Consider the following 27,925-nt stretch of genomic DNA (forward strand, 5'->3'; position numbering starts at 1 on the left):
CCCTTTCTTTAGGATGTACCCTGACACCACTACACAGACCAGGTGGTCAAATGGATGGTCTAACAGGACTTCTCCAGCTCTTCCTTGTACTTTCCTCTCAGCCAATGGACAAGTCTGATCACAGCAGGGTTGTGGGTGGGCACAGAGGCAAAAATCACTTTTTTAAAAAAAAAAACCCTTTAAAACTATCTTAAGAGTCACTAGGAGACGTTCCCTCAACCCAAGCTAATAGAACAGAAGCAGCCACAAAAAGCAACGTTTCCCTTTATTTAATCCCATCTTCCCCTCATATGAAGGTGGGAACAAACCCATCCTACTGCTTGTCCCAATGTTGGGAATGTTATGATAGCATCTTCCCCACATACAGGGCTGGGGAGGTTCTCCGGCAAAGGCAGCTGCAAGGTTGAGGGTATCATAGAATATCAGGGTTGGAAGGGACCTCAGGAGATCATCTAGTCCAACCCCCTGCTCAAAGCAGGACCAATCCCTAATTTTTGCCCCAGATCCCTAAATGGCCCCCTCAAGGATTGAACTCACAACCCTGGGTTTAGCAAGCCAATGCTCAAACCACTGAGCTATCCCTCCTCCCTAAAGCCATGTTCTATTTCATAGGCAACACACTAGATAGTTAAAAGTAAAACTGCTGTCACCTAGTGTAATACGAGATGCTCAGCTGCCCTTCCACCACATCGGTGGAGCTGCTGGCACTGGACTGAGCCACTTCTGCAGTGCAAGCCCCATTTCTGCATAACTAGTAACTGTGCAGCTTGTATCTTATGTCTGGCTAGCAGACAGTAGGCTGTGCATGTTCCACAAGAAAAAGGAGATTCCTTGTATGTCTGCAGGTGAAGAGAACCAGAATGGGACCTGGGGTGCCCAGTCCTAATACTGACATCCTGGGCATAAATTCTAGATTCCATCTCCAGTCTACAGATAGAGCCCAGGTCATCACCAGATGAAGTCAGGCAGGCTCTCCCACAGAGACTGGATGCTGCAGCAAGTCTGTCTACCCTCCTCCCCTGCAGCTGACATTCCCCAGGGCAAAGAATCCAACTGAAGCCAGTTATCCTGGGGAATTCTACCCACCACAGGACAAAGGGAGCAAACAAGATCAGTGGATTGTGCTAGAACAGATTGGGAGTAGAATGTCCAGGGCTCAGCTCTCACACTGATGTGGGAAGTGAGGAGGGCTGGAAAGCTCCTTCTCCAAAACCTCAAAAGAGAAGACTCAGGAATTGGCTAAGACCAACCACAGGAGGGAAGGACTGGGAACCCTGTACTGTGCACCCTCTCGAGGAAGCCAGACATGGGGAACAGATCACCCCCAACTCTCAAAACAGGCAACGCCAAATCAAATTGCGACTAGTTTTAAAGAAGAAGCCGCTGAAGGGGAAAAAATAAAAAAAGGAAATGGGGTGTGGGAGAGAAAACATTACTGGAGTGGAAGGAAAACTGGTTAAGATGCAAGGCAATTAGGGAGGTGGAGAACCAACCCCCAGCTTTATTTCCCTATCGTGGCAGCTTTTTTGTTGCATTCACAGGAAAATACACCTCTGCAGATAGGCCCAAGGTGTGGGATGGAGTAAAGGGCACCATGGTGCCAAAGTGCAACAACTAAAAGAGGACATAACATTCATTTTGCACTCAGGGCTCATACCATGCAATAGGAGGGGCAGCCAGGGCTGTTCCCCCACCAGCTAACAGGGAGCTCGCTCACTTAGTAGATTGATTAGTTGTTTCTTCAGTTCACAAAAAGTAGGTTTGCCTAGCCAATGAGAAGTGATGCTCTTCAATGAGACTGGCCAATCAGGGAAAGTGTTGCTATACAACGGGCACTTTAGCAGGAACAGCCGCTCTCCGTTACTGGCTGCTCAGGAGGTTTCTCTAGCTTGATGTCAATCACTGTAGAAGACAAGTTAAGGAAGCCACCTGGCCAGGGTCATGGGCAAAGCATCACAATACAACTCAAGTCCAGTAGAGCACACAGAACAAAGCTCAGACCTTACCTAACCCAGGAGTAAAATTGAGGTTTCCACAGTTAAGAACTGGGTAACAAGTGCAGCCACCAGGTGGCTTGGTACATACGCATTAATGCCAGGAACTATGAGGTTTGTTTTTTGAAGCAGACATCTTCAGAACCAACAGCTGGCTGAAGGCATTGGTAGAGAGCTGCTGCCTTTGTGAAGGTTGAGGCTAGGAAGAAGTACTGAAGAGACAGCTATAGATTTGACATCTGACAACCAAGTCTGCTGTGATAACACAGTTGAACCAGCATGCACTGACCAGTACAGCACCTACTCCCCTTGATAGAAGCCGGCACTTTGACTACAGCATATTAGCAACTACCTGTAGCTTTAAACTAGTGTGACCTGCGATTTGGGGCATTTTTATTATAAATCAGAACTGTTTTTTCTCCATAAATAGCCCATGGCAAACCACTAGCCCCACAAAGCATGCTTCTCAAGAACAACTGACCGTCTCCACCCCATGTTATATTACCAGTGTGTGCACATATGGAGTCACCAGTTGCTGTTAGAGCATTAACTGGATACATGGGCAAGTAATGTATTTCTATGGACTGTTGCTTTGGCAGAGGCTATGTTCCTGCCCCTCAGTCTGAGACAGTCATTTAGGAGCTCAGATTGATGGGTTCTAGCTAAGCCCCTCTTGGCAGTTCTCTCTCCTGTAATTCTGAATAGCCTCTCAGTCACCTTCCAGAGAAGGGAAGATGCATTAACAGAGCATGTACAATGAAAAGCAGACATGATGCACAACAACAGTGGGGGGACTGGCCTCACTCAGCACTTTGAAGGAGACAAGCCAGTCAGAAGGAGGTCTGTATGGCCCAAGGCATGCAGAATACAGAATCAGAAAAGATTAGATCATACTGAATCATTACAAATCAAAACACATTTCACACCAAGCCTAAACAGCAAAAGCTCAATACTAGCCCCAGTGGTGCAAGTGGCCAAGACATTTGGCTGCAGATCCTCAGTTTACACACGCAGGTGAGCATTACAATATAAAGGCTACTTATGCTTTGCAGTGATGCAACTGAATTGAGGTCCATGACTGCCCTCAATCGCTCAAGGACAGCAGCCAGACCTGGCAACAAGGAAACCTTGCTAACTCTCAAAATAAGAAAGTGACTGCATAGCAGACAAGGATACTGTCTTCTTTGCTCTTCTCGGGTGTGCTGTCCATCCCAGGTAAGGCAGCAGCCACACGGCGGAAAAGCTGAAAGGCAGCAACCAAAGCAACAGGTGAACGCAGAACTTGTCAAAGAAAGTAAATGATTAAAAACCCAATTTTCTCTCTACAGCTGCTGTTGGAAAGCCAAGGTTTTGCCAAAAGTTATATACACATTTTAGCCAGCACTGCAGTAATTAACACAGTCCTCACAAGAATATCTAAGGACTTTATTCAACCCCAGTCCAAACATTTTATCAAGTTTAGTAAGCTACTGAAAATCTACAAAGCACACCTCTAGTGCAGGATTTTGCTTCAGCTTTTTTATTTCTTTAAATGTACCAGACCATTGCTCCACAAAATGCCAGGATGTTAAGAGCCAGCTGGCTAATAATTCCATCCTGCACTCAATAGGGAAGCAAGTCAGAGGCAGCAATTTACCATTCCAACCCCACTGCTTCTGTGCATAGCTATTATTGATTTTGTTACTGGACAGTGCTATCCACCACTAAACTGATCTAGTTTGTTCCAGAATGAGCTCAGGATTCTAGGGACATGGTATTTGACATGGTGTTTAAGTCTACCCTTTAAGTTAAAAGAAATCCAAGCTCTGAGGCAGTGAGCTAGGAGTGGAAGGGTTGACTTGAGAGTGCTGCACATAGCCTTTAGGGGCAGGCTCTTTTCTATCTATCCATGTTCTTCCTCCCCTACCATAGACAAATAACGAACAGTGCCTCAGGTGCAGGATGGTAATTGTGCCCAGGACACACAAAGCTGGACTTACCTTGCAGGACTAGAGAATCTCAGAAATTCATGCATTACAAATTCTGCTAGGCAAATAAAGCAATGCTATCCAGTAGATTAGGCCCAGAATTTTACACTAATGCAGAGTAATCTAGTTAAAGAGTAAAATGAAGTTACAGTATGAGAAGTCCCCAAACCCAAGTGTGAGGTTTTCTGCCAAACCTGTTGCCCTGCAGCATGTTGTGACTAGTACAAATCAGAGATGAAGAATGTCCTGACAGCAATGATGTTGGGTGTACTTTAAAGTAAATATGGAACAAGGTCTAATTCTGTCCCAGCATGAAACCACCACCTGGGAAAGGAAATTCCACCGGACACTAATTTAGCTGTGATTTGAAGAGAACACAGGTGCTTTGCTTCCAAAGCTCTGATCATACTTTAGCATATCAGTATATGCAACAAGTATTGTTGGTGTCACAGGTCTGGAAACAGGGTACGTCAGCTGCTGACAGGATCTCTTAGCATTCTAGCTGAATGAGCCACCCTTGGCTTGACAAAAGAGGGAACCTCCTCTATTTAAAGGACACACTGATTGCCTAAAGGGAAGAATTTCAGAGGCTGGGAATATGGAGGCAGAAGGTAAAGTGGGAAGTGAAGATTTGATGCAGCACAAAACCCATAAAGCAGCTCATCTCCCAGATCACAGTGAAGTGGAAAGTGCAGAATTTGCATCCTGAGGGCACAGTGCTGCTCTACCTGTTTCACATTGTATCCAGTCTTCGCACTTGTCTCAATAAACATCACATTCAGCTCTTTGGCTCTCTGCTCACCTTCTTCCGTAGTGATTTGCCTGGACAGACAGATGCAAACAGGAAAGAAAGAGCAAGAGAAGAAAGAACAGACAGGAGAAAGAAGGCATGAGTTACAGACTTCTGTGACTGAAACTCTTCAGTGAAGGGTTTTAATAGTAGAGCGTTGTCCAAGAAGGGACACTGTAGGGCTTCTGAGCCTTTACACCCCTCCCTCCCTTTACCTTCTTATGCTCCAGCTAAGAAGGGACCGACCCAAATGAGCAGCTGAGGGAATATGTAGATTATAATAACCAATAAGGATGAGTCTGCACCGGGTGAGTTTCATGTAACAACACACTTAAGTCTCATTCATAGCCTTCTTGTGGGGGAAGGAAGGGCCCTCTTCAGCTGTACCTAATGCAACAGAATCAGTGTGTAGCCATGCAAAAAGCAAGTCCCCCAAGTCAACAGAAGAAAACTCCATAAGGTGATAGGAAGGTCTCAAAAAGGCTCCAGCAGGAGGTGAAATTCAACAGCAAGTACTGAGCTGCTGCTTGGAAGCGAAGCACCTGCAAGAGCATCCCTGACCAATGCCCTGTACATACCTGTTTCATATTATATCCTGCTTTAGCACTGGTTTCAATATACATCACATTCAGTTCTTGGGCCTTTCTCTCGCCCTCCTCTATAGAAACCTGTCTACAGCAATGAGAACAAATCACAGAAAAGAAACCAAAACAAAGGAAAACTAGACAGAAATGGTAGCAGAAATTAAAAGAAAACCACAAAAGGAACTGGCCAGCAACTGAAACAACATTAGCATGGAAATAAAACATACAGGCTACACAAAATAAAATGACAAATTAAATAAATAGCTCAACTCTTCAAACATGTTTGACACTACAGCTTAGAGGACAGTACCTGGTTCTTCTCAAAGGGCTAACAGTTTCCTGAGGATTTTATCAAGACACAGAAGTCATGGCCAGGCTCAGACTGACACTGGGGCTTTGTTTAGTTTAGGATTAGAGGTGCAGTATTTTAACTAACCAACATGATCTGAACACCTAAACCTCTAGACATGACAAGTCAGGTTCTTGGTTTGACCAGAGTTTCAGGTATTAGATCACATTAGCTTGCTCAATTTAACAGCATTGCCTTTAATTCCTAGTCTAGACAAAGCATCTGATACCACCAAGATTACCTCATGGGGTGGAAATTTCTAATGCCACATGCACAACCAACTACAGGTATACTGTAAGCATGGCAAAGTCTCTGGCTTTTTTGTTAGGGCTGGTACAAATGATGAGCTGGCATACACAGGGTGCCCTACATGTCTGTCCCATCAGTCATCCTGGGCAGGATGACTGATAAGGTTCCTACTGTGTCTTTTTCCAACACTGGAAAATGACAAGAGTGGCAGATTTCACAAGCTTGTTAAAAATTAGAAAGCCCACAATCTAAGAGCCAGATGACTGATGTTATTCTGGGAACCCAGGAAGGACATAAAGTACTAATTGCTCAGGTCATAGCGTTATTGTGGATAGCGCATGGTTCTCATGTTTTAATCTAGTCACTTTCCCTGGCTGATCCAAAGTGAGGCAGCCTGGAATCCTTGTCAGGCAGATTTCTCAGTCCAGACCATTTGATGTGTGTTAATTACAACCTAGTTCACGTTGTTCCTGGGTGGGAAGAGTTTTCAACATTATTGGAACGTATGGTAAGGAATCATTTACGGTGGCATCCACTGAAGCTGGGACTCTGTAGAGTAACCTTGGTAGAAAGGAGCTTTGAAAACAGAACTATAGGAGAGCTACAGGAGAATGAATTAGAGTTGCTGGCATGAAATAAACATGACAATGGCTTAGTTCAGTTGACACAGAGCATCTGTCAGTAGCCCAAGTACTAAGGTGGCATAGTGAGTAGGAGTCTAGCCTCTGTGATTAACTCACTGCTAGACGATTTAACAGAACTGTATATGCTCTTCCCAGTGGGGCTGGAAAGCTGAACACGGCAGCCAGGCATGTTCTCCATAGTGAAGGGGAATTGGTAAGGGTAGACAAGGACCAAGGAAAAAATGAGACTCTCATGGCAGCAATATGCACTTGCAAGGTTGAGTATCATGTCACATGAGCAGTGTGTAACACCAACACAATGGGGGAAGCAGAGAATGCAAGCGGTAAACTCAAATGATTTTTATACTTCATGGAAATGGTAAAATAAAAAGCCGATTTAAAAGTTCTAAAGTATTAAAAATACCCCTTTAACAGAGTTGTACAGTCACACATCTTGTCGAGCCTTACATCAAAGCAGAGGAAATTAAATAGCCAACTGAAGGTGTTTGGCTGAATGTTTACAATTTTTCTAGCATGGCTACCATACCAGTGAAAGAATTATATTTGACAAAGCATTTCTGTTTAAATTCCTCTTACGGCTTGAAACTCACCCAGCAAACTGAAGTAACTTGTGTGCAGCCTGGAGTGAATGGCTTTAGTTTGGCAAGACTACATTTGGCTGTGAGAGTTCCAAGTGTTTTCCCCAGTTCAGCAACTTAGATTTTTACTGTACACCAATAACTCAAATAGGTTAACTAGAAGCAAATTTTCCATGGACCAGAACTCAGTAAAGTTAGTGCTTTTGACATGGTTGAAGGTAACAGTTTTGAAATTAGTAGTTAAAAAAAAAAATACTGCGTAGTCTAATTTTTCCCTCACTAACAATGTGCCGAGGAGCCTAGCTCTCGAAAGACATGAGCAAACATGCTTAAGAGGTTATCCATCATGAAATAAAGGCACCGCCGCTATCTGTATCTACCGTATTTCTATTGTTCCATCACAAGGATAGTTATGTGACATTTGAATCTCAGTGCACTTTGTCCTTCATAGAAAGTAAATTTCAATTAATGCAATAAGCTTGAATTCAACATTAAGGATAAGAATCTGAAGTTAAAAGATTCAAGAATCTGGTCCTCTAGGATGCTAACTACCCTACTACACGTGTTGAAGTGGCACAGTCACATTTAAAATATTTTTCAAAAACTGAACTGCTTTCTTTAATATACAAGTAGCATTTTATATTAGTAAACCTGACTGAGTTTGAAGAGTCAAGCTTACTTTTTATCTGTCTCATTTTGGACAGTTGAGAGTGGCCAGATTCACTTTTGTTAATTGTGAGTTTGTTTCATTTGCTGGTTCCAAACACTGCACTGGTATGCTACTGCAGGGAATTCTGTTTTGTAGGAAGCCTCTGTTGATCTCAGATTTTGTAAAATCTGTTTTCCACACCCTACATCTGATACCAAAGACGACTTGACAGGGCCTCTTACATTTGCCATGGACAAAGACCCACTTAATGTTGCAGTGGGAACCAGAATTTCCTGACTTTTGCGAAGTTACTTTTTCAGTCTTATCTTCCTATTAGCAGCGTGTTTTGTACCAAACAGTGTGGAGCAGGTGCTTGGTTTTGGTAGGCTGAGAAGCTTTTCAGTTGACTTCGTTCTAACCATGATTATTTGTACAGTCTAACAAGACTAAGCACCTTGGGCATTCTATTACATATGTTATGGAACGAACAGCAAGGACAGTGGGCATCTCACTCATCACAAGCTACTTAAGCCCCAAAGGGCCATTGTAGTCTGGGCTTAAGAACAGTTAGTGGTCCCCTTAAAAAGTATACCAGCCACTTGCTATCAAACTGGCAAGGTCACCAATTCCCCTCCATTACCTCTTGTCTGCCAGGTCAGTTTTATTCCCAACCAACATGATGATGACATCACTTCCTCTCTCTGTTCGCACATCATCAATCCACTTGGAGGTTTGCTGGAACGAGTTCAGATCTGTGTGAAGAGGGGAGGATTGAGCACATTAACCAGAGGCTCTTTCAAACAGGGGGATAATGAAACACTTCCAAAACTATCTGTGTCTTTACCCCTATGCTTTGACAATTCCCCCAGCACTGCATAGATGACATCCTTAAATTGCTTCTTGTCCACCCAGAAGGGAAGAGACAGTTATGTTTCTAATGTTATCTTTCTGTAATAACTCATGACTGTACACTTACTAGCCCCTCTCTCAAGCATAGCATTTCAAATATGAGACATCAAAGCACCACTCACTTGTAATGTCATAGACTACCACAGCAATGGTGGAGTCGCGGATGTAGCTGGGAATGAGGCTGCGGAACCGCTCCTGGCCTGCTGTATCCCAAAGCTGTAGCCGAACCTGCTGGTACCAGGCCAGGGAGAGCAGAGAGAGCAGAAAGAGAAAGAAGAAAGGAGGAAACTGTCCTTTAGAGAAAAGGCTATTTACCAGAACTAACTGTTTACAGGTCTCAGTCTGGGAACTGGACACCTGCCTTGCTGACCAGCCCCCTGAACACGCAAAGAGCAATGAACCCAGCTGTTCTATTTCAGGCTGTAAGAAGGCCTACTTTAATTACCCCTTCTGTGTGCTTGGGAGTCCCATAAAGTTCACACCCTCCCGTTCCTGATACCAATGAGCTCTACCTTGAGGCTATTGCCATTCCAGCCAAAAAGGACACCACTGGCACCCTCCAACACTATTTAACATTGTGAAAGGTGGCCAGTAAGTAACCTACCATGTTGGCCATTCCCTCCAAGGGAGGAGCATGCTGCCTCCCCAACACACCTAGTCTAGTGCCCCTTGTGCAATTCTCAGATTTATACTCAATGCAAAGATAAGGGACAACTTCTTCAGGAGACAAACAGTGAAATAGCATCTACATTCTCCTCAGCATTAAGCATCCAAAAGAGAGTAATGGGGATTTTCCTGTAAGCTTAGGTCAAGAGATTTCAGGAAGAAAAAAAGCACACGCAGCAAGCCCCAGCTCACAAATGGCATTCAATGCTCCCTTGCAGAAAAACATGAAAAGCAGAAACATGCACCAGTTACTTGGTAAGAAGAGGGCAGTTTGGTCTCTAGCACAGCAGCCATATTAGCCCAATCAGAATAGCTAAAGCATGAAAGGGGTTACAGGAGACACCACGATTTAAAAATGTTATTTCTCCTTCCCCACTCACTCCACCCTCACATCCACAGGAGGTTCTTGGGAGGTCAGAAAGAAGTAACAGTGATTATGCCTGGTTGAAGGTATGTCCTATCTACATGAAGTGTCAGGTCTCAAAAAAGGCCCCTAGATACCACAACGGTGAGTGAACAGATGCTTAATAAAATATATCAAGTAGTTTCACCTCAAATTCCCCCCTCCCAAAATGCTGCCAACTGTAATCCTGTTAGCAGCGCTGCTTGGCCGAACAGTCTGATGGAACGAGAAAAGCCTGCTACTGACATTCCCAGTGATCCAACATGTTTAGTGTGAGCTGGAGGAAGCCCCAGAAAGGACCCAGTAGGAGTATCTGAGCAGGCTAGATGTGCTCACAAATGCTCATTACTCAGCAGTTTGGAACAATGGCCCTTTTATACCTGAAAGATGATGTTAGTTAAGTGAGCTTGCAGGTGCCCAACACTAGCTACAAGATGGAGGTGGCAGTTTTTATGAAGGAAGGAAGGAAGGGCAGACTGCCAAATTCTGTTTAGGAAGAGACTTGTTCTTGGAGATGCTTTGGCAGACCACACCTCTCCAAACCCCTATGTTACTAGCACTAGAATCAACTCCATTGCCCTATGGCTTCAGGAGAGTTGGGGTCTAACTTTAAGTGTTCACGTCCTTGGTGCCCTCCCCTCTCCTATAAAGGGTATTGTTTTGTGCTAGCATCCCCCAGTGCCAGAGGAAATCCAGGACAGTGAATCCCAGCCACTAGGCTACACCGTATATGAGCCCTCAAGATTCAGGTTTGAGACTTGTACCTTAGGCCCATTCCTTAGCTTCATGATGCACCTCCGTGGTGGTCTGCACATCACTGCTGCTGCCCACCTCCAATTCACCCAGGCAGGCTCTAAACAAGATGGAGTTTAAGCTGCTCCAAACTCCAGCCTCATGATCGTAAGCATAGCCATAGGATAAACCACTGAATCAAAGATGATGGGCATTGGATGGTACAGTCAAGATCTCATTCTAATAAAGGAACACTGCTACTTGAACAACACGGAAAACCACTGAACTAACAAGCAGTTTGTGTTTGAACAAGCATAAAAATTCACCAACACCGAGACATGGTCTGACACATACAAAGGTTTTTGAGACTGTTTCAGAAGCAACACAACCCTGAGGTGATGGGATAAGGGGTGTGTGTGGCTGGGGGAGGAGACAAAGAAAAAAATTTTTTAGCTGCAATATCCTATTAGCCTCCAGTGGCTCCCAGAAGTCAAAAAACTGATGCTCAGCCAGTCTCTGGGGAGTAGTACCATTACAAAACCCTAAGCAGTGCTGTACAAGGGTTGTGCTGTAGAGAGAGAAACACCTTTCCTACTCTGGAAGGAGGAGAGGGCCTCATCCAGATATGTCTCTCATAGCCTTTGGTATGCACAAGTTGGCTGGTCTCCTTACAGTACAAGGAAACAGACTTCAGAAGGAGCGTCATACTGTTATGGAGGAAATGGACCTGCTTGATTGCACAAGAGCCCCAAACCCAGTAGTGCCTCACTTACATAGGAACACGAGTGGCAGCCATGTGTCTAGAAGGTGTTACTGAGGTTCAAGCACTCATTCTGGATTTATCCTGCTCTTCCAGCTTGTCTCAGCAGGCACTCAAGTATGTTGTATGGGATGCCACAGCTTTGCTGACCTGCTAGACTGTTTTGACCTATTGAAGCCTGTCTGGAGAAGCTGAAGTTGCTGTGGAGACAGACTGCATATATGTACTTTTTTTTTTTTTTTTTAAAGTGTGTGTAAGGAGAATAAGGGAAACAATTGTAACATCCTTCCTATCCCCAACTCTCACCATTTAATTTGTGGCTGGGGCTGTGTAAAGACAATCTTTTACTCCAAGTCCAAACAGAATTGCAAGCCTCCCATAACCTGCTGCAGAACAGGCTGAATGGCATGTTATGCCCCTTGCAATATCCAACCCTGGAAGGAGCAGGGAGGGAGAGATGTCATCACAGACTGGCAGAGTGTGCATCCTCTCTCTCAAACTCCAAACTCAGCTAGAGTTGTTCCCAATGCATATCCGAGCATGTCCATGTCTATGTGCAAAAGGCAGACTTGTCCTCATTTTCAACCCCAAATTCCTGCATGGTGCCCTATGGTATATTACATGTGTATGTTCTGCCACCACAGAGGTCCTTCTCCAAAGGAAGTCTCAGACAATCATTCCCAAAGTTGAGTAAGCTTAGAAATTACAGAGACCTCAATTGCTTGTCCCCACTGCAAATCACTGGGGAAAATTCAAACAGAAAAGTGATCTTGTTAAACTTTTATGTACTCAGCACAGTGCAAGACAAAAGTAAAGGTAGTCCCCACCCATAAATCTTTAGGATTTAGAATATTGTATCCTAAAATGTAGATTAAAGGGAACCTGCAAAAGGAAAAACTGTTGGGGCAGTCTTTTTTATTTTACTTAGGTCTGGTCTATAGCATATAGCTATACTGGTATAACCCTCCATGTCGACACTTCTTCAGATATAAATTACTTTTTGATTTCCCAAGTGATAAACTAAACCAAGAAAAGGAACTCTTAATAATGGAATAAGTGTCTACCCCAGGGGTTATACTAGTATAACTATCAATTTAAATTCACCCCTTAGCTTACACCTCCCATATAGACAAGACCATTTTAATTTAGAGAAAGTTTGATTAATGGGTGTTTTCCCTTCAAAGCTGTTTATTCTTTAGAAATGCCAGGAATATGAAGTCTTGCCTTTCCCTTTTTGTTAGAGGGCTCTTTGGACAACCCAGACATGCACTGTACAGTTTTTTAAGTTGGTGTTATGCAGTTTCACACAGTTTGAAAATAAAAAAAGTTACTCCCCCAATTCAGGTTTCACTTCTTTGGTATCTTTGTCAAATTCCTTCTAGTGCTCTACTTGTCCAGAGAAAACCTAAAGTTCTAGTGTTAAAACAAGTAGATAAAAGCTTCCGAAAAACCCTTAAGGCCTTTTTTAACAACACAGAGAGGGATATAAAAAGGCATAAATCCAATTCACACACGTACTTACCCTTTGTAGGTCATCTTTAAGGTTTGAGATTTGAGTAAATAGAAATCAATGATTTCCCAATTCCCTAAGCAGCCTTGATAGAATTACTTTTGGAAGTGGGAAAGAAGAGACTTCGGCTACCTCACCCAGAGGCAGCAGATCCATCCACAAAACATCTGCAGGCCTCTAGTTACGAGCTTAGCCCACCCCATATGGAAATGAGCCCCTTCCAAAAACAGAGCTGTCTCCTCCACTTAGAGGGCACCTGTTAACAGGCCCCTGCAGGAGCTCAGGCTCAGTACCTACTTGTAATGTCAAAGACAACGACAGCTGCAGCAGAGTCACGGATGTAGCTGGGAATGAGGCTGCGGAACCTCTCCTGGCCGGCTGTGTCCCACAGCTGCAGCCTGATCTGGGAAATGGAAAAATGTGGGGGGAGAGGAAGGGGAAGAGCAGGAAAAATGGAAACAAAATAAAACCAAAACCCAAGTGAAATAAAAAGAAAAAACTATTTTGCAAGGCAAAAAATAACACAAACAAACATTCAAAGGAAAGTTAAAATGGAACAAAAATGCAGTGCAGAAGAATGAAGAGTGATGAAGGTACCTCTCCATCCCTTCCATGCAATGGCCGCAAATAACATGGCAGAACCATCACTCAGCCTCCACCTCCACACCAACCTGCTGACCTGTGAGAGAGACCCTATTTTGGTGGAAAACCAGAAGTGATTTTATGAGGGATGTTTTAACATCCACCAGAGATGATCATGAATGTGTACCTATATCACTGCATCCTGGCAGTCAGACAGGACATGGCTATCCACAATGCTTGCTACCTACATATGGCTGTATGCAGTCACACCTAATACATAAGTCCTAGTGTATCATAATGAGCTAATCTACGAGAGGCTCCAGGATGAAGCCAAGAGGGTCTTTGTTTAATCTCATTATAAGGTATTAAGCACAAAGGTAAGATAATGCCTTCAACTGGGGTGTTTGCTCTCTCTCTCCTAGTGTTATCAAACACCCTCCAAACTGGCCTACCATCACTCATGCTCAGAACAGAGAATCCCACAGTGGAAAGAGGGAATACATACAACAAGTGACACTGGAAGCCATTACATGGGAGCCTAAAAAGCAGGACAAACTGCAAGCCCTCTGTGCTCACTCAGATTTCACACCATCCCAAGATAATTTACTAACAATTGACATTGCTGCCATAGAACTAGGCTCTTCCTTACCTCTTGATGAAGGTTGTGCCATGTGGGACCAGTTTTCACAAGCCCTAAAGAAATCTACAAAAACCTACCAATCACACTGACTTGGGAGTTGCACCCAGACATTCTGATGGCTGAGGGCAAGCAGAGCTTCAGTTCCAGGCCAAATCTCTCCACACCTGAGCAGCCTATTCCTCTCTTCAATTCCAGGATCACACAAGTTAAAGATTCATAGTATGAAGAAGAATGAAGCCCCAAAGCTTTGAATTTGTACTTGAGAATTCAGCCTGTTAGTGAGCAATACTGGGAGGTGAAGGACGAAGTTGAGATTGTAGCTGTGACATGGAGCTCTGACAGTTATGGATACTCATTAAGGTAAATGAGATTCCTCAACACTCCATTTAATTTGGTGTGTCTCATCCACCCAACAAGCAATGAGTTGTAAGTAGCATGTTCGTGTTCTATCTCCCACAGTCAAAGCCCATGTGTGTTTTTCTTTGGCCATTTATTTAGGGCTGATTTTGAGAATGAAAAGTACATGCACTAGGGGCTAGAGACCGTTGTTTCTTCTGTTCACTGGTACAGGCAATACAGGATGGATTTAGAATTTGAGCATCTGGAACAAGGATAGCTCTGAAGGGAGGATACATCAAACACACCAAATCAAGTATGCATTAAAATGTTAATTAGGCCAGTGTGCAACCAAGGCCCTATCATGCTTCCATCCAAGCATGGCAGCCAGAGCCTTATCTCAGACATGGCTGGTGCTAGATTTTACAAGGCTCTGTGAGAAAAGACATGCAGACAACCTGAGAGCAAGTATTTTTGCTCCTGTTTCATCTCCCATTTCACCATCTTTGCCTGCATTCAACAGGCTTTATGGCCTCTGGTGGGCCCCCTACGTGACTCAGAAAGCTAACAATGGAAATAATGCAAGAGGAAGGCAGTTAGGAAATTCATTCTCTGCCACAGTGGACCAGAGAGAGGGATGTTGCTCTGATTTGAAGATCAGGTGCAGAGGCAGCATGCCCAGTGCCACCCAACCAGAAGGGTTAGTATCACATCACTCAGGAGCAGCGACTGTCTCCAAAGGAAGGCCTGTTTTACCTGCTCAGCCAGTGATGAGTACCCATTTGAGATTCAACAGGTAAATATACCAAAAGGAATAGGAGAGGAATCTAGGACAGGGGACCTCATGTAGCTGACACACTTAACTGTATTGCTTCACTGAACGTTTTCCTTCCTTCACTGACTTTATTCAGATATATGTTTGTTATCTGAATGTTGTAAGTTAGAATTATGTTACTGACTTATCTAGCCACCTGCCCTGTGAGAATTGACCTTGTTATCCTCAGAAATCTTCAGTAACGTCACAGAGCAGAATCACCTCTGGTCTACTTAGATTCATTCATACCGACAGTCCCAAAGGCAGCACTGCAGCCTCTTTTGAGAATGAGCATGTTATGCCTGTGATATAGCAGCAACAAGTACAACACAAAGACAGCCCTTTTCTTCAAGCATATGGATTTGTGAACTTGACAATTTTGCATAGTGCTTTTCTGACCTTCCTCTGAAGCACCAAGTATCACAAGTATCAGAAACAGGACCAGTGGTTTGAGCCAGTATAACAGGATTCCATGCAAGACAGATTACTAGCCTGACCAGGTCTGGCAATTCCTGTTAAACACTGTCCCTGGGAAGGCTGCTGTGGGGTTTGGAGGAATGGCCATTGCATGAAGAACCAGGCAGAAACACTGTGTGCGTGGGCAACTGCGGCTCTTGTGACTGCATTTGCCAGGTTAATTACAGTGTCGTCACTCACCGTGCGGTCTTCCAGATACATTGTCTTTGAGAGGAAATCAATTCCAATAGTTGCCTGAAAAGAAGAAAAAGGTCTCAGTAACCTGCAATTTATCCCCTTATACTGGTTTGTAAAGCATTATATTTATTAGTCTCAAAAATCTTCCAGTTAAGGTTGTTCATGTGCATTTATCGCCTCAATCTGTCCACGAGAGTGTGTCTTACAAAGTGACAGATATATTGCAGAAAATTGCCCTCTTTGCAAGATCTTATTGAATTAAGTTTAAGTAGCTTTGGAATCCATTGTATTATACATGCAAACCTTCTCTCTTATTGTGGGATTGCATAACTTCTTTAGGGAGGAGATGGGATGTAAACCTTGGGAAGTGTTCTGAGTATCAAAGGACTATTTTAAACAAAGTACCAGACAAGAAGAAACTTTTGGGACAAAATCAAGTGGGTTTCCTATGAAATGCTTGGGAGGAGATGAATGCAAATTCCCACCTCCTGATCCAACCTATTGAAGCTATGCCCTGAGGAGAAACCCATTGTCTGCAGATTACCTATTCCTGGAATCTGAAGTTCAAAGTCCTAAACTACAAATTCATGAGAGTGCTTGTTCTGAGCTAACAGCTGTTATGAACCACAGAAAAAACCGTTGGTGGGGTTTGAAGAACTGATCACCTGCCAGAGCCCTTGTGGGAGTTGAATTCTCTCTGGTAAAGCTTATTGGTGTGTGTAGGTTCTTTTATTGTTTAATATGTTTTCTCTGTAATGCTTTCACCTTAAGAATAAGTGTGCTTGCTTAGAAAGGGCTGTGTGAGAACTCATAACTGTGGGCAATTATGCTGTTTATAGCCTCTGAGAAGAAAGCAAAATGCTCATACTGACTTGTCTAGGCAGGCTGACTTGCTGGGAAACTCAGTGTAGGCAGGAAACCGTGTAGCCTCCGTAAGGAGGGAGAGTTCACAGATTCCACATCTTGCCTATCTCCATATGGCACTGAGATGTCAGCACCCACCTATGTGAAACGTCATGCATCTAGCTTCACATAACACAAGAACCCGGAGTCACTCAATGAAATTAATAGACAGTAGGTTTAAAAACAAACATAAGGAAGTACTTCTTCACACAATGCACAGTCAACCTAAGGATCTCATTGCCAAAGGATGTTGTGAAGACTAAAAGTATAACTGAGTTCAAAATAGAATTAGATAAGTTCATGGAGGATAGTTCCATCAATGTCTATTAGCCAAGATAAGCCTTGGATTGCATCCCTGACTATGTAGCTTCTATCACAGTTCTTGAAAGGTCAGTTCTTCCCAAACAATGAAGGAATTTGATGTACTTTGATAAAAGAAAGCATTTACTGGGCTCCCACTCACCTGATAAGTATTGTCAAAACTGTCATACATAAACCTGGTGATCAGAGATGTCTTCCCGACTGCAGGAGGAGAGACAAAAAGTTACTTTCAAGTGGCAGAAAAGGAGTAAGGGTGCTTCCCGCAAAGCACAGTTAATTCAAATGATAAAGTTTCCGAACTCAGCGTTCGTTGCTCTTCTTGCGACAACCTTCTTTGGTCTGTAAGAAACTGTCTATACTACAAAATATCTAGACAAAGATATAACTCACAGCATGGTTAAAATATAGTGCAGAATAGACCTAACCAATCCACATGGTATTTTCAAGGTTGTACTACTTAATTACTAAGTATACTGTAACCTGGTCCTCAACTTAGTTCTAGCTGACGTGTGGATGGGATCTAAAAATTATTCATTTTGCTCACCCAAAACAATGCCAAATCTGTGTAAATTATTTGTATTGTAATACCTAAGAGCCCCAGTCACAGACCAGGATACCATTGTATTAGGCTCTGCACAAAGAGAACAATGAGATAGATTGTAAGCTGTTTGGGGCAGGGACTAACTAAGAGACAAATGGATACAGACAGAGGTAGTGTGAAGTGCAAAGAAACAATGTGACAGTATGGGGCAGCATGATAGGCAGTGGCCTCAGCACACAAGCAAACTAACCATTTTTTGTAGATATCACACGAGGAATTTTTTAAGAAGGGATCTGAAAGTAGATAATGAGATAGCTTTGTCAATGTTTATGGGAGCTCCTCACAGGTATGAGGGTTAGCACATGAGAAAGCAAGAAGCTGTTTGTTTGAAAATTTAACAAGTGGGCAATGGAGACTGGTATCATAGGCCGATCAGAGGCAGGAGCTGACATCTCAATAGTGAATAAGAGATGATAGGGAGGGTTGGGACAGGACGTGAAGGGCCTTGAAAATGAAGACAGATAGCTTATGTGTGATGTAATAGAGAAGTGGGAGCCAGTAAAGGGATGCAAAGAGAGGGATGATATGGTCAAAACAATGGGCTAGTAAAGTGAACTTTGCAGTAATATTTTGAATGGATACAAGTGGGGCAAGTTTATGTGGAGAAGATCTAACAGGGAACTGCATAAAGTTACAGAAGAACCAAAAATAAATGTTGTGAAATCTCAATGGCTTCAGTGGCAGAATGGTAGGATAACAGAAGGCAAACAAGCTAAGCTCCGCCAGGAAGGTCATCTTTATGGTATCCAGTGGCATGGCTGATCTAAGAAGATGGAAGAAAAATACTGAGCAAACTAAGAGCTCTTACTGGGATTTACCATCAATGGGAAATATGTACCCTTGACAGAAAGAGGTGGGGTAAGTTCTGAAAAAAAGATATTGCAGTAATCAAGACGAGAGCCTTGATGAGAGTTTTAGCTGTGTGGATGGATAGGAGAGGCTGTATCTCAGAGATGCTAAGCAGAAACAATCAGTAGAAGCTACAGGTCTGAATCAAAGATGATGCACAGGTGATGGGCTTGTGAGAGAGACAGAACAGTGGTGTTGTCCACAGTGATTGAAAAATGAGTTATTGGGGGATAGAAGATCAACAGTTCTGTTTTAGCTATGTTAAGCCTGAGCTTATGACTAGACAGCTCCAATGAGAAGTAAGAGAGAAGCTGAGATTTTAGTTTGGATACAGGTCTGAAGAAGAAGATGGTCTCCAAGTTGTAAGCATAGAGATGGCAACTGAATGTGTTTGCAGAGGAGACAATCTAGAGATGGAAAAGAGGACCAAGAACAGAGTCCAGTGGAACCCCCACAACTAGCTGAAAGGGGGATGAGGAGAATCCTTTGAAGAATATGCTGAGGGAGCAATGAGAGGTAGGAGGAGAACCAGGAGAAGACAGTCACTGAAGTTAAGGGAGGACAAATTTCAAGAATAGCATGGAGTACTTGTGGCACCTTAGAGACTAACAAATTTATTAGAGCATAAGCTTTCGTGAGCTACAGCTCACTTCATCGGATGCATTTGGTGGAAAAAAACAGAGGAGAGATTTATATACACACACACAGAGAACATGAAACAATGGGTTTATCATACACACTGTAAGGAGAGTGATCACTTAAGATAAGCCATCACCAACAGCAGGGAGGGGAAGGAGGAAAACCTTTCATGGTGACAAGCAGGTAGGCTAATTCCAGCAGTTAACAAGAATATCAGAGGAACAGTGGGGGGTGGGGTGGGAGGGAGAAATACCATGGGGAAATAGGTTTCAGAGTAGCAGCCGTGTTAGTCTGTATTCGCAAAAAGAAAAGGAGTACTTGTGGCACCTTAGAGACTAACAAATTTATTAGTTAATAAATTTAATAATAAATAATAAATAATAATAAATAATACTAATAAATTTGTTAGTCTCTAAGGTGCCACAAGTACTCCTTTTCTTCATGGGGAAATAGTTTTACTTTGTGTAATGACTTACAGTGTGTCTGATAAACCCATTGTTTCACGTTCTCTGTGTGTGTGTGTGTGTGTATATAAATCTCTCCTCTGTTTTTTCCACCAAATGCATCCGATGAAGTGAGCTGTAGCTCACGAAAGCTTATGCTCTAATAAATTTGTTAGTCTCTAAGGTGCCACAAGTACTCCTTTTCTTTTTGCGAATACAGACTAACACGGCTGCTACTCTGAAACCTGTGATTATGCAAGGCACTGAATTTAGCCGTATAGAGTGGAAATCTGTCAACTTCATGAAAAAACTCGCACAGATACAGACAGACATCTTCCTCTCCAAATGCAAACAGATGGACATCATACCGAAAGGACTGAAGGTAAAAAATCCATTACAATCTACATACCACACAGACTATGCTGACAGCTTGTGCCACACACTCTCAAGGAAACTGCGGAACCACCTGATCAACATCCTCTACAGCAAACAGGGAAAGATTAAGAATGAGCTCTCAAAACTGGATACTCTCATAAAGAACCAACCTTCCACACAAACTTCCTCGTGGCTGGACTTTACAAAAACTAGACAAGACATTTACAAAACACACTTTGATTCTCTACAAAAGAAAAAGGACACTAAGCTATCTAAACTACTATATGCCACAAGGGGCCACAACAATGGTTCCCATAACCCACCCAGCAATATTGTTAATCTATCCAACTATACTCTTAGCCCAGCAGAAGAATCTGTCCTATCTCGGGGCCTCTCCTTTTGCCCCTCCACCCCCACGAACATGATACAGTTCTGTGGTGACCTAGAATCCTATTTTCGACGTCTCAGACTCAAGGAATATTTCCAACACACCTCTGACCAACATATTAACCCACAGAGACCTTCCTGCCAACACTACAAAAAGAAGGATTCTGGGTGGACTCCTCCTGAAGGTCGAAACAGCATTTCTGGATTTCTACATAGACTGCTTCCGCCGACGTGCACGAGCTGAAATTGTGGAAAAGCAGCATCGCTTACCCCATAACCTCAGCCATGCAGAACACAGTGCCATCCACAGCCTCAGAAACAACTCTGACATCATAATCAAAAAGGCTGACAAAGGAGGTGCTGTCGTCATCATGAATAGGTCGGAGTATGAACAAGAGGCTACTAGGCAGCTCTCCAACACCACTTTCTACAAGCCATTACCCTCTGATCCCACTGAGAGTTACCAAAAGAAACTACAGCATTTGCTCAAGAAACTCCCTGAAAAAGCACAAGAACAAATCCGCACAGACACACCCCTGGAGCCCCGACCTGGGGTATTCTATCTGCTACCCAAGATCCATAAACCTGGAAATCCTGGACGCCCCATCATCTCAGGCATTGGCACCCTGACAGCAGGATTGTCTGGCTATGTAGACTCTCCTCAGGCCCTTCGTTACCAGCACTCCCAGCTATCTTCGAGACACCACCGATTTCCTGAGGAAACTACAGTCCATTGGTGATCTTCCTAAAAACACCATCCTAGCCACTATGGATGTAGAAGCCCTCTACACCAACATTCCACACAAAGATGGACTACAAGCCGTCAGGAACAGTATCCCCGATACGGTCACGGCTAACCTGGTGGCAGAACTTTGTGACTTTGTCCTGACCCATAACTATTTCACATTTGGTGACAATGTATACCTTCAAATCAGCGGCACTGCGATGGGTACCCGCATGGCCCCACAGTATGCCAACATTTTTATGGCTGACTTAGAACAACGCTTCCTCAGCTCTCGTCCCCTAATGCCCCTACTCTACTTCCGCTACATTGATGACATCTTCATCATCTGGACCCATGGAAAAGAAGCTCTTGAGGAATTCCACCATGATTTCAACAATTTCCATCCCACCATCAACCTCAGCCTGGACCAGTCCACACAAGAGATCCACTTCCTGGACACTACGGTGCTAATAAGCGATGGTCACATAAACACCACCCTATATCGGAAACCTACTGACCGCTATTCCTACCTACATGCCTCTAGCTTTCATCCAGATCATACCACTCGATCCATTGTCTACAGCCAAGCGCTACGATATAACCGCATTTGCTCCAACCCCTCAGACAGAGACAAACACCTACAAGATCTCTATCATGCATTCCTACAACTACAATACCCACCTGCTGAAGTGAAGAAACAGATTGACAGAGCCAGAAGAGTACCCAGAAGTTACCTACTATAGGACAGGCCCAACAAAGAAAACAACAGAACGCCACTAGCCATCACCTTCAGCCCCCAACTAAAACCTCTCCAACGCATCATCAAGGATCTACAACCTATCCTAAAGGACGAGCCATCGCTCTCTCAGATCTTGGGAGACAGACCAGTCCTTGCTTACAGACAGCCCCCCAATCTGAAGCAAATACTCACCAGCAACCACACACCACACAACAGAACCACTAACCCAGGAACCTATCCTTGCAACAAAGCCTGTTGCCAACTCTGTCCACATATCTATTCAGGGGATACCATCATAGGGCCTAATCACATCAGCCACACTATCAGAGGCTCGTTCACCTGCGCATCTACCAATGTGATATATGCCATCATGTGCCAGCAATGCCCCTCTGCCATGTACATTGGCCAAACTGGACAGTCTCTACGTAAAAGAATGAATGGACACAAATCAGACGTCAAGAATTATAACATTCAAAAACCAGTTGGAGAACACTTCAATCTCTCTGGTCACTCGATCACAGACCTAAGAGTGGCTATACTTCAACAAAAAAGCTTCAAAAACAGACTCCAACGAGAGACTGCTGAATTGGAATTAATTTGCAAACTGGATACAATTAACTTAGGCTTGAATAGAGACTGGGAATGGATGAGTCATTACACAAAGTAAAACTATTTCCCCATGGTATTTCTCCCTCCCACCCCACCCCCCACTGTTCCTCTGATATAACACGGCTGCTACTCTGAAACCTCTGATATTCTTGTTAACTGCTGGAATTAGCCTACCTGCTTGTCACCATGAAAGGTTTTCCTCCTTCCCCCCCCCCTGCTGTTGGTGATGGCTTATCTTAAGTGATCACTCTCCTTACAGTGTGTATGATAAACCCATTGTTTCATGTTCTCTGTGTGTGTGTGTGTGTATATAAATCTCTCCTCTGTTTTTTCCACCAAATGCATCCGATGAAGTGAGCTGTAGCTCACGAAAGCTTATGCTCTAATAAATTTGTTAGTCTCTAAGGTGCCACAAGTACTCCTTTTCTATTTGCGAATACAGACTAACACGGCTGCTACTCTGAAACCTAAGAATAGCATGGTCTATGATGTCAAAGGTGGCTGAGACTGGAGTACTGGTTCAGAACTTTGGCTATGAAAAAAATAATTAAAGACTTTCACAACAGCAGTTTCAGTAGAGTGTAAGGTGAAGAAAGCCAGATTGGAAAGCAACTCTAGACAGCGACTGACTGCTCTGTTTACAAAGAGCTTAGAGACAGAAGGAAGAAGGGGTGGTAGCTGCAGAGGCAATTGGGGTCAAGATTTTTTTTTTTTTAAGATGGGAGAAACTAGATAAAGTATGCCTCTGTTGTGAGGGGAAGAGTCAGAAGTGAGAGAGAGGTTAAGTAGAACTGCAAGGGAGGGGATGAGAGTGGGCTATACAAGTTACACTACTATACCACTTATGCTATTTTTTGGCTATTTAATACCAATATGCAACTTGTATTCCATTTACAAGACTGTGGAGTTTGACCCAGAGATATCTATGGGAATTACACCTGCTTATAACAGGTATGAAATCAGGCCCTATGTTTCTTCACTTGTATCTACTTTTCTCAGTTGCACCAATGCTTCTGAGCACCCTCTCTTTCCCTTCATAGGAAAAGGGCATAATTTTTTGACAGGAGCTATCAAGTGGTTTCATAACAGGGTCCACATTTTAATATGGATCCCTTCCTATCCATTCACAACTGTTTAACTTACCTGTGGAAACTATAGCCATTGCCAACACAGATAGTAACATTAGGAAAACAATATATTTTTAGCTTTCCTTAAGCACTGTTTAGTAGCTGAACGGAGAAAGAGCCAGCACTAATTAGCTCTCCATGGACAACCAAGCACTCCGCAGACCACCACTGTGAAATTTGCCTTATGGGATCTTAGATTTTCTCATGTACTCCTTTACCACCCCAACCCCGCACACTGCAGTGACCCTCCCTCTACTGCCTTCCCAAGCTGGACCATGCGTCCTCATACAGCTTCTTAACACTGTACTTTCAGCCTTAGTTTATGCTGAAAAACAGCTGCTTAAACACATTTGGGGATAATCATATTTTACAATTGTGTTCTACAATGCTGGACAGAAGTCATCATAAGTGCTTTAACCATATTTTGGTGTAGATAGCTACCAAACCAGGGTTAGTTACAGTTTAACACCACTTATGAAATGATAATTTCTGGCCACACAGATCTGAAACAGCAACATTATAGCACTTGGATCATAATTACGCTAGACAGAATTCAATTTTTTTTTAAATAATATTGACTGACAATATCCATGTTTATTTTTAAATATTTTTTCTATTTTTATCTATTTCAGTGTTCACCATTGTGGGAAATTAGGGAGGCGGGGCCACAATCTTTAAATATTTATCCTTGAGTTACAACCTTCTGTGAGGTAGGGAAGTACTATTATTCTCATTTCACATGAGAATGAGGTAGAGACACTCAATGTCTTCCCAAAGACCATGCAGGAAACCTGTGGTGGGGCAGGAACTTGAATCATGGTCTCCTGAGCCTCAGGCTAGTACCCTAACCACTGGACCATCCTTCTTCATAAATGTGAGCTTTCAGCAGAGCAACAAGAAAAGCCCTTTCTGACTGTTTGCACTTGGCCATGGTGCTCCCCCAAGCAGTCTAGTGGAAATGCATTAAGATCATGCAATTCTCCCACAAGTGCAGAGAGTGGAATTCCTGAAATCTCTTTACCCTACTCACGAACACCCTCCAGAGGCAGCTCCCAGAAATTTGGCATTACACTAAACCAGGGGTTCTCAAACTGGGGGTTGTGACCCCTCAAGGGGTCACAAGGTTATTACGTGGGGGTGGGGGTTGCAAGCTGTCAGCCTCCACCCCAAACCCCACTTTGCTTCCAGCATTTATAATGGTGTTAAATATATTAAAAAGTGTTTTTAATTTATAAGGGGGGTTGCACTCAGAAGCTTGCTGTGTGAAAGGGGGCAATGGAGGCGGGTCACCAGTACAAAAGTTTGAGAACCCCTGCACTAAACCCAGTAGCTTTCAGCCTATGGAGAGACCGATTTCCCACTAAGAACCTCAATAGTAATCTAAATGCACTATATGTGCACATTATTACAATCTCGCACATGTTATGAACGTTAGCCACCCAAGACATAAAAGTCTGCTTGCTTATCCTGTGATAAAAAAAAAAAGTGAGCTTTTTTAAAACTCACCTGCTCAAAAGTGAGTGAGCAGAATTTTGCAAAGCTGGATAATGCCAAAAGCAAACACAGTGGGCTTCACTGAACAACTGAACTGGTGGGAGTGAGCCACCATTAGTATAAAAAGTTCAGTGTGCCTACACTGTCTACACTGAATCATATTTTGAAAGGAATATTTCAGCAAATGCCCTCCATGACGCAACAAAGAAGCGGATCAGCAGAGCCCCCTCCAACCAAGACACCGCCAACTTCCTGAGCGGTTCCCTGGATGGCGAATTCAGATGGGACAGGTGCGACATCGCTTCACCTTGGTCCCGCGCTCGCAATGCCACGCGTCACCTGGGGAAGAGCACTGGCTGCCACTGGGAGTGGTGCGAGGAGCGCCAGGAGCTGGGAGTCCTGGTGCCGCAGATCAGGTCCGACGACAACACCATCATCACCCCGAGAGCCAGAGGCATGCTGGAGAGGACCCTGAAGGCAGCCATCCACTCACTGTACATGGAAACCCTGAAGCGTAAACCGGACCAGGGTAAAGCCTTCAAACTGACCAGCAAGTGGGACGCCAGCAACTACTTCCTTGCCGGGGCGGCTTCACCCATTTCGCCGACTGGCAGTTCATCCACAGTGCCCGGCTCAACTGCGTCCTGCTTAACGGAGCCGACCGCCACGGGAACCGAGACAAGCGTGGCAGGAAGTACGGCTACTCCAACGAGACCCTGCCCCACGTCCTGTGCAGCTGCAAGCCCCACTCCAGAGCCTGGAAGCTGCGCCACAACGCCATCCAGAACCACCTGGTGAAAGCCATCGTACCGCGCCTGGGGGAGGTCGCCGTGAACTGCGCCATCCCCGGTACTGACAGCCAGTTGCGACCTGACATGGTAGTCACCGACGAGGCCCAGAAAAAGATCATCCTCGTCGACATCACAGTCTCCTTTGAGAACAAGATCCCGGCCTTCCGCGAAGCCCAAGCTCGTAAGTTGGAAAAATACGCCCCCCTGGCTGACACCCTGAGAGCGAAGGGCTACAAGGTGCAGATGGATGCCCTGATCATTGGAGCCCTGGGCACCTGGGACCCCTGCAACGAGCATGTACTGCGGACCCGTGGGATCGGTCGACGCTATGCACAGCTCATGCGGCACCTCATGGTCTTAGACACCATCCGATGGTCCCGGGACATCTACATCAAACACATCACTGGCCACCGACAGTACCAGGAGATGTAAGCCAGTATGACATCATGCATCAACCATGGGAAAGGGACAGAGACTTTTTTCATTGGACCATATGAACTGGAACCATAAACTCACTGAACATTAAATCCCACCAAATGAGGGTAGATCCATCCTCATCATCGTATCCACTCATTATATTCCACACCTGAACATAGCCATTATATGGACAACATACCCCCATATCTCAATGTCTGTACTTTGATCAGTTAAAGTTTTACCCCCGATCGGGGAGATTGCAGATTATATATTCCTTACGCCACCTGTTCCTAAACTGAATATTGCACCCCTTGATAATCTGTTCTTTATTCCCCGATAACCAGAAACTTCTATGCTTAAACTCTGTACGGTTTTCTTTTTACTTCAACATCATCTTAATAAGAAGTTCAGTGTGCCTACACTGAATCATATTTTGAACCAATGCAGTTTTGTCCCCCATCCACACTAGGCCATTTCTAAAGCCATTTCAGTTGCACTACTCTCTGGGTGTCCACTCCCAGTTCTTGACACAGCTGACAGACACTGTGGATTTGGGGAGATCATAACCAGTGCACTGCAGAAGAGTAAGAGAAAAACTATTTGCAACATTCATACTATAACTCCAAACACCTCCATCCACATTGTCTCCAAAATGGCAGAGACCGAACTGTGTTTGGAGCAAATGATTTGGGGAGGCATGTGATGATCCGGCTGGAGCACTTATGCCTGATCACCAGGCGTGTTATAAGTATGCTGACAGGAGCGTGTCATCGTCAGAACAGCGGATTTCCATGGTGCAGATAAGGTCTTATCCCTGGCTAAGGACTGGAGAGCTGAGGGCCTGGCTGGACACCCCACACACCAGCCCAAGGCAGCAATGCTGGGGACACTGCCAGCCATTACCAGGAACGGTGAGCAGGGCTCAGATCTGTGTCTGGCCTTGTACGAAGAGCACCAGCACGATGACAGCAGCGCCCTCCCCCCACCCCCGAGAGACTAGAAATCACGGAGGGGATGATTGCAGCTCCTGCGGAAACCCACGGGGCCACACCCCGGGCCCCTGATGGAGCCATTGAGTCTGTTTCTTCCACTTGGCCACACCGCACCCCCACTCCCGGGTCTGCCCCACCTCAGCCCCTAGCTCCGGGTGCCCCCCCGCCCCAGTAACACAGACCCCCCTCCCCCCGAGGCACGGACCCCACCCTGCCCCCAAATCCGCCCCACCCCCAACTTTACCCCCGCCCAGGCACGGAGACCTCTCGCTCCACCCCGCCCCCGGCGCCGGCGCCCCCCCCCCACACGCCAGCCATGGCCCCGCCCCGCTCACCGCTCTGCTCGCCCAGGAACACCAGCTTGAACTTGCGCAGCGGGTTCCCGAACTCGCCGCCGCTGCCGGGCGCGGACATGGCGGAGCGGGGAGGCCGAGCCGGCGTCGGGACTGGGGTAAAAGAGACGCTGCCCGACTCCCACCGCTCCGGGATCCACCCACCGCTTCGGGCGTCACTTCCGCAGACGCAGAAAACGTCATCACCCTGCGCCCTGGGCTCCTCCGGGCCGGCGCGTGGGCGACGTCTTCACGTACCAGCCTGCCAGGCCCTCTCGTGTGACGTCCCCGGGCGCCGGGGTGACGTTTGACACCCCGAGACAGGCATTGCCTGAGGTGCGATGATCAAACATTTGGCATGTGAGGCGGGGA

The 27,925-nt window shown here is 44.7% G+C and overlaps 1 protein-coding gene across 10 annotated transcripts; it reads right to left on the reverse strand.

Annotated features, from left to right (window-relative positions):
• Positions 1–1,456: 1,456 nt before the first annotated feature.
• On the reverse strand, positions 1,457–27,784 carry RAB41 (RAB41, member RAS oncogene family). Of its 10 annotated transcripts, none has more exons than XM_038416024.2 (9): positions 27,557–27,647; positions 17,177–17,235; positions 15,814–15,867; positions 13,082–13,187; positions 8,836–8,941; positions 8,445–8,556; positions 4,690–4,783; positions 3,171–3,237; positions 1,457–1,902 (listed from the first exon to the last, which is right to left on the reverse strand). In XM_038416024.2, the coding sequence occupies exons 2-9, from the start codon at positions 17,200–17,202 to the stop codon at positions 1,838–1,840; spliced, it is 630 nt and encodes a 209-aa protein (XP_038271952.1). In that variant the 5' UTR covers positions 17,203–17,235; positions 27,557–27,647; the 3' UTR covers positions 1,457–1,837. The 10 variants fall into 10 exon arrangements, 9 of the variants coding, with proteins under 9 accessions (XP_038271952.1, XP_043348015.1, XP_043348014.1 ...); XM_043492080.1 differs by having other exon boundaries at positions 8,836–8,944; XM_043492079.1 differs by lacking the exons at positions 4,690–4,783; positions 13,082–13,187 and adding an exon at positions 5,330–5,423 and having other exon boundaries at positions 8,836–8,944; positions 27,557–27,784.
• Between the last annotated feature and the right edge of the window lie 141 nt (positions 27,785–27,925).

This window comes from Dermochelys coriacea, chromosome 9, assembly GCF_009764565.3.
Source record: "Dermochelys coriacea isolate rDerCor1 chromosome 9, rDerCor1.pri.v4, whole genome shotgun sequence".
Classification (NCBI taxonomy): Eukaryota; Metazoa; Chordata; order Testudines; family Dermochelyidae; genus Dermochelys; species Dermochelys coriacea.

Coding starts and splice junctions, on each gene's coding strand:
- RAB41 (XM_043492079.1), bottom strand. CDS start 27,635: ATGTCCGCGCCCGGCAGCGGCGGCGAGTTCGGGAACCCGCTGCGCAAG. Junction 17,236..27,556: donor GTTCCTGGGCGAGCAGAGCG/GTGAGCGGGGCG, acceptor CTCCTCCTGCAG/TCGGGAAGACATCTCTGATC. Junction 5,424..8,444: donor ACTGACCTGGCAGACAAGAG/GTAATGGAGGGG, acceptor TCATTGCTGTAG/ACAGGTTTCTATAGAGGAGG.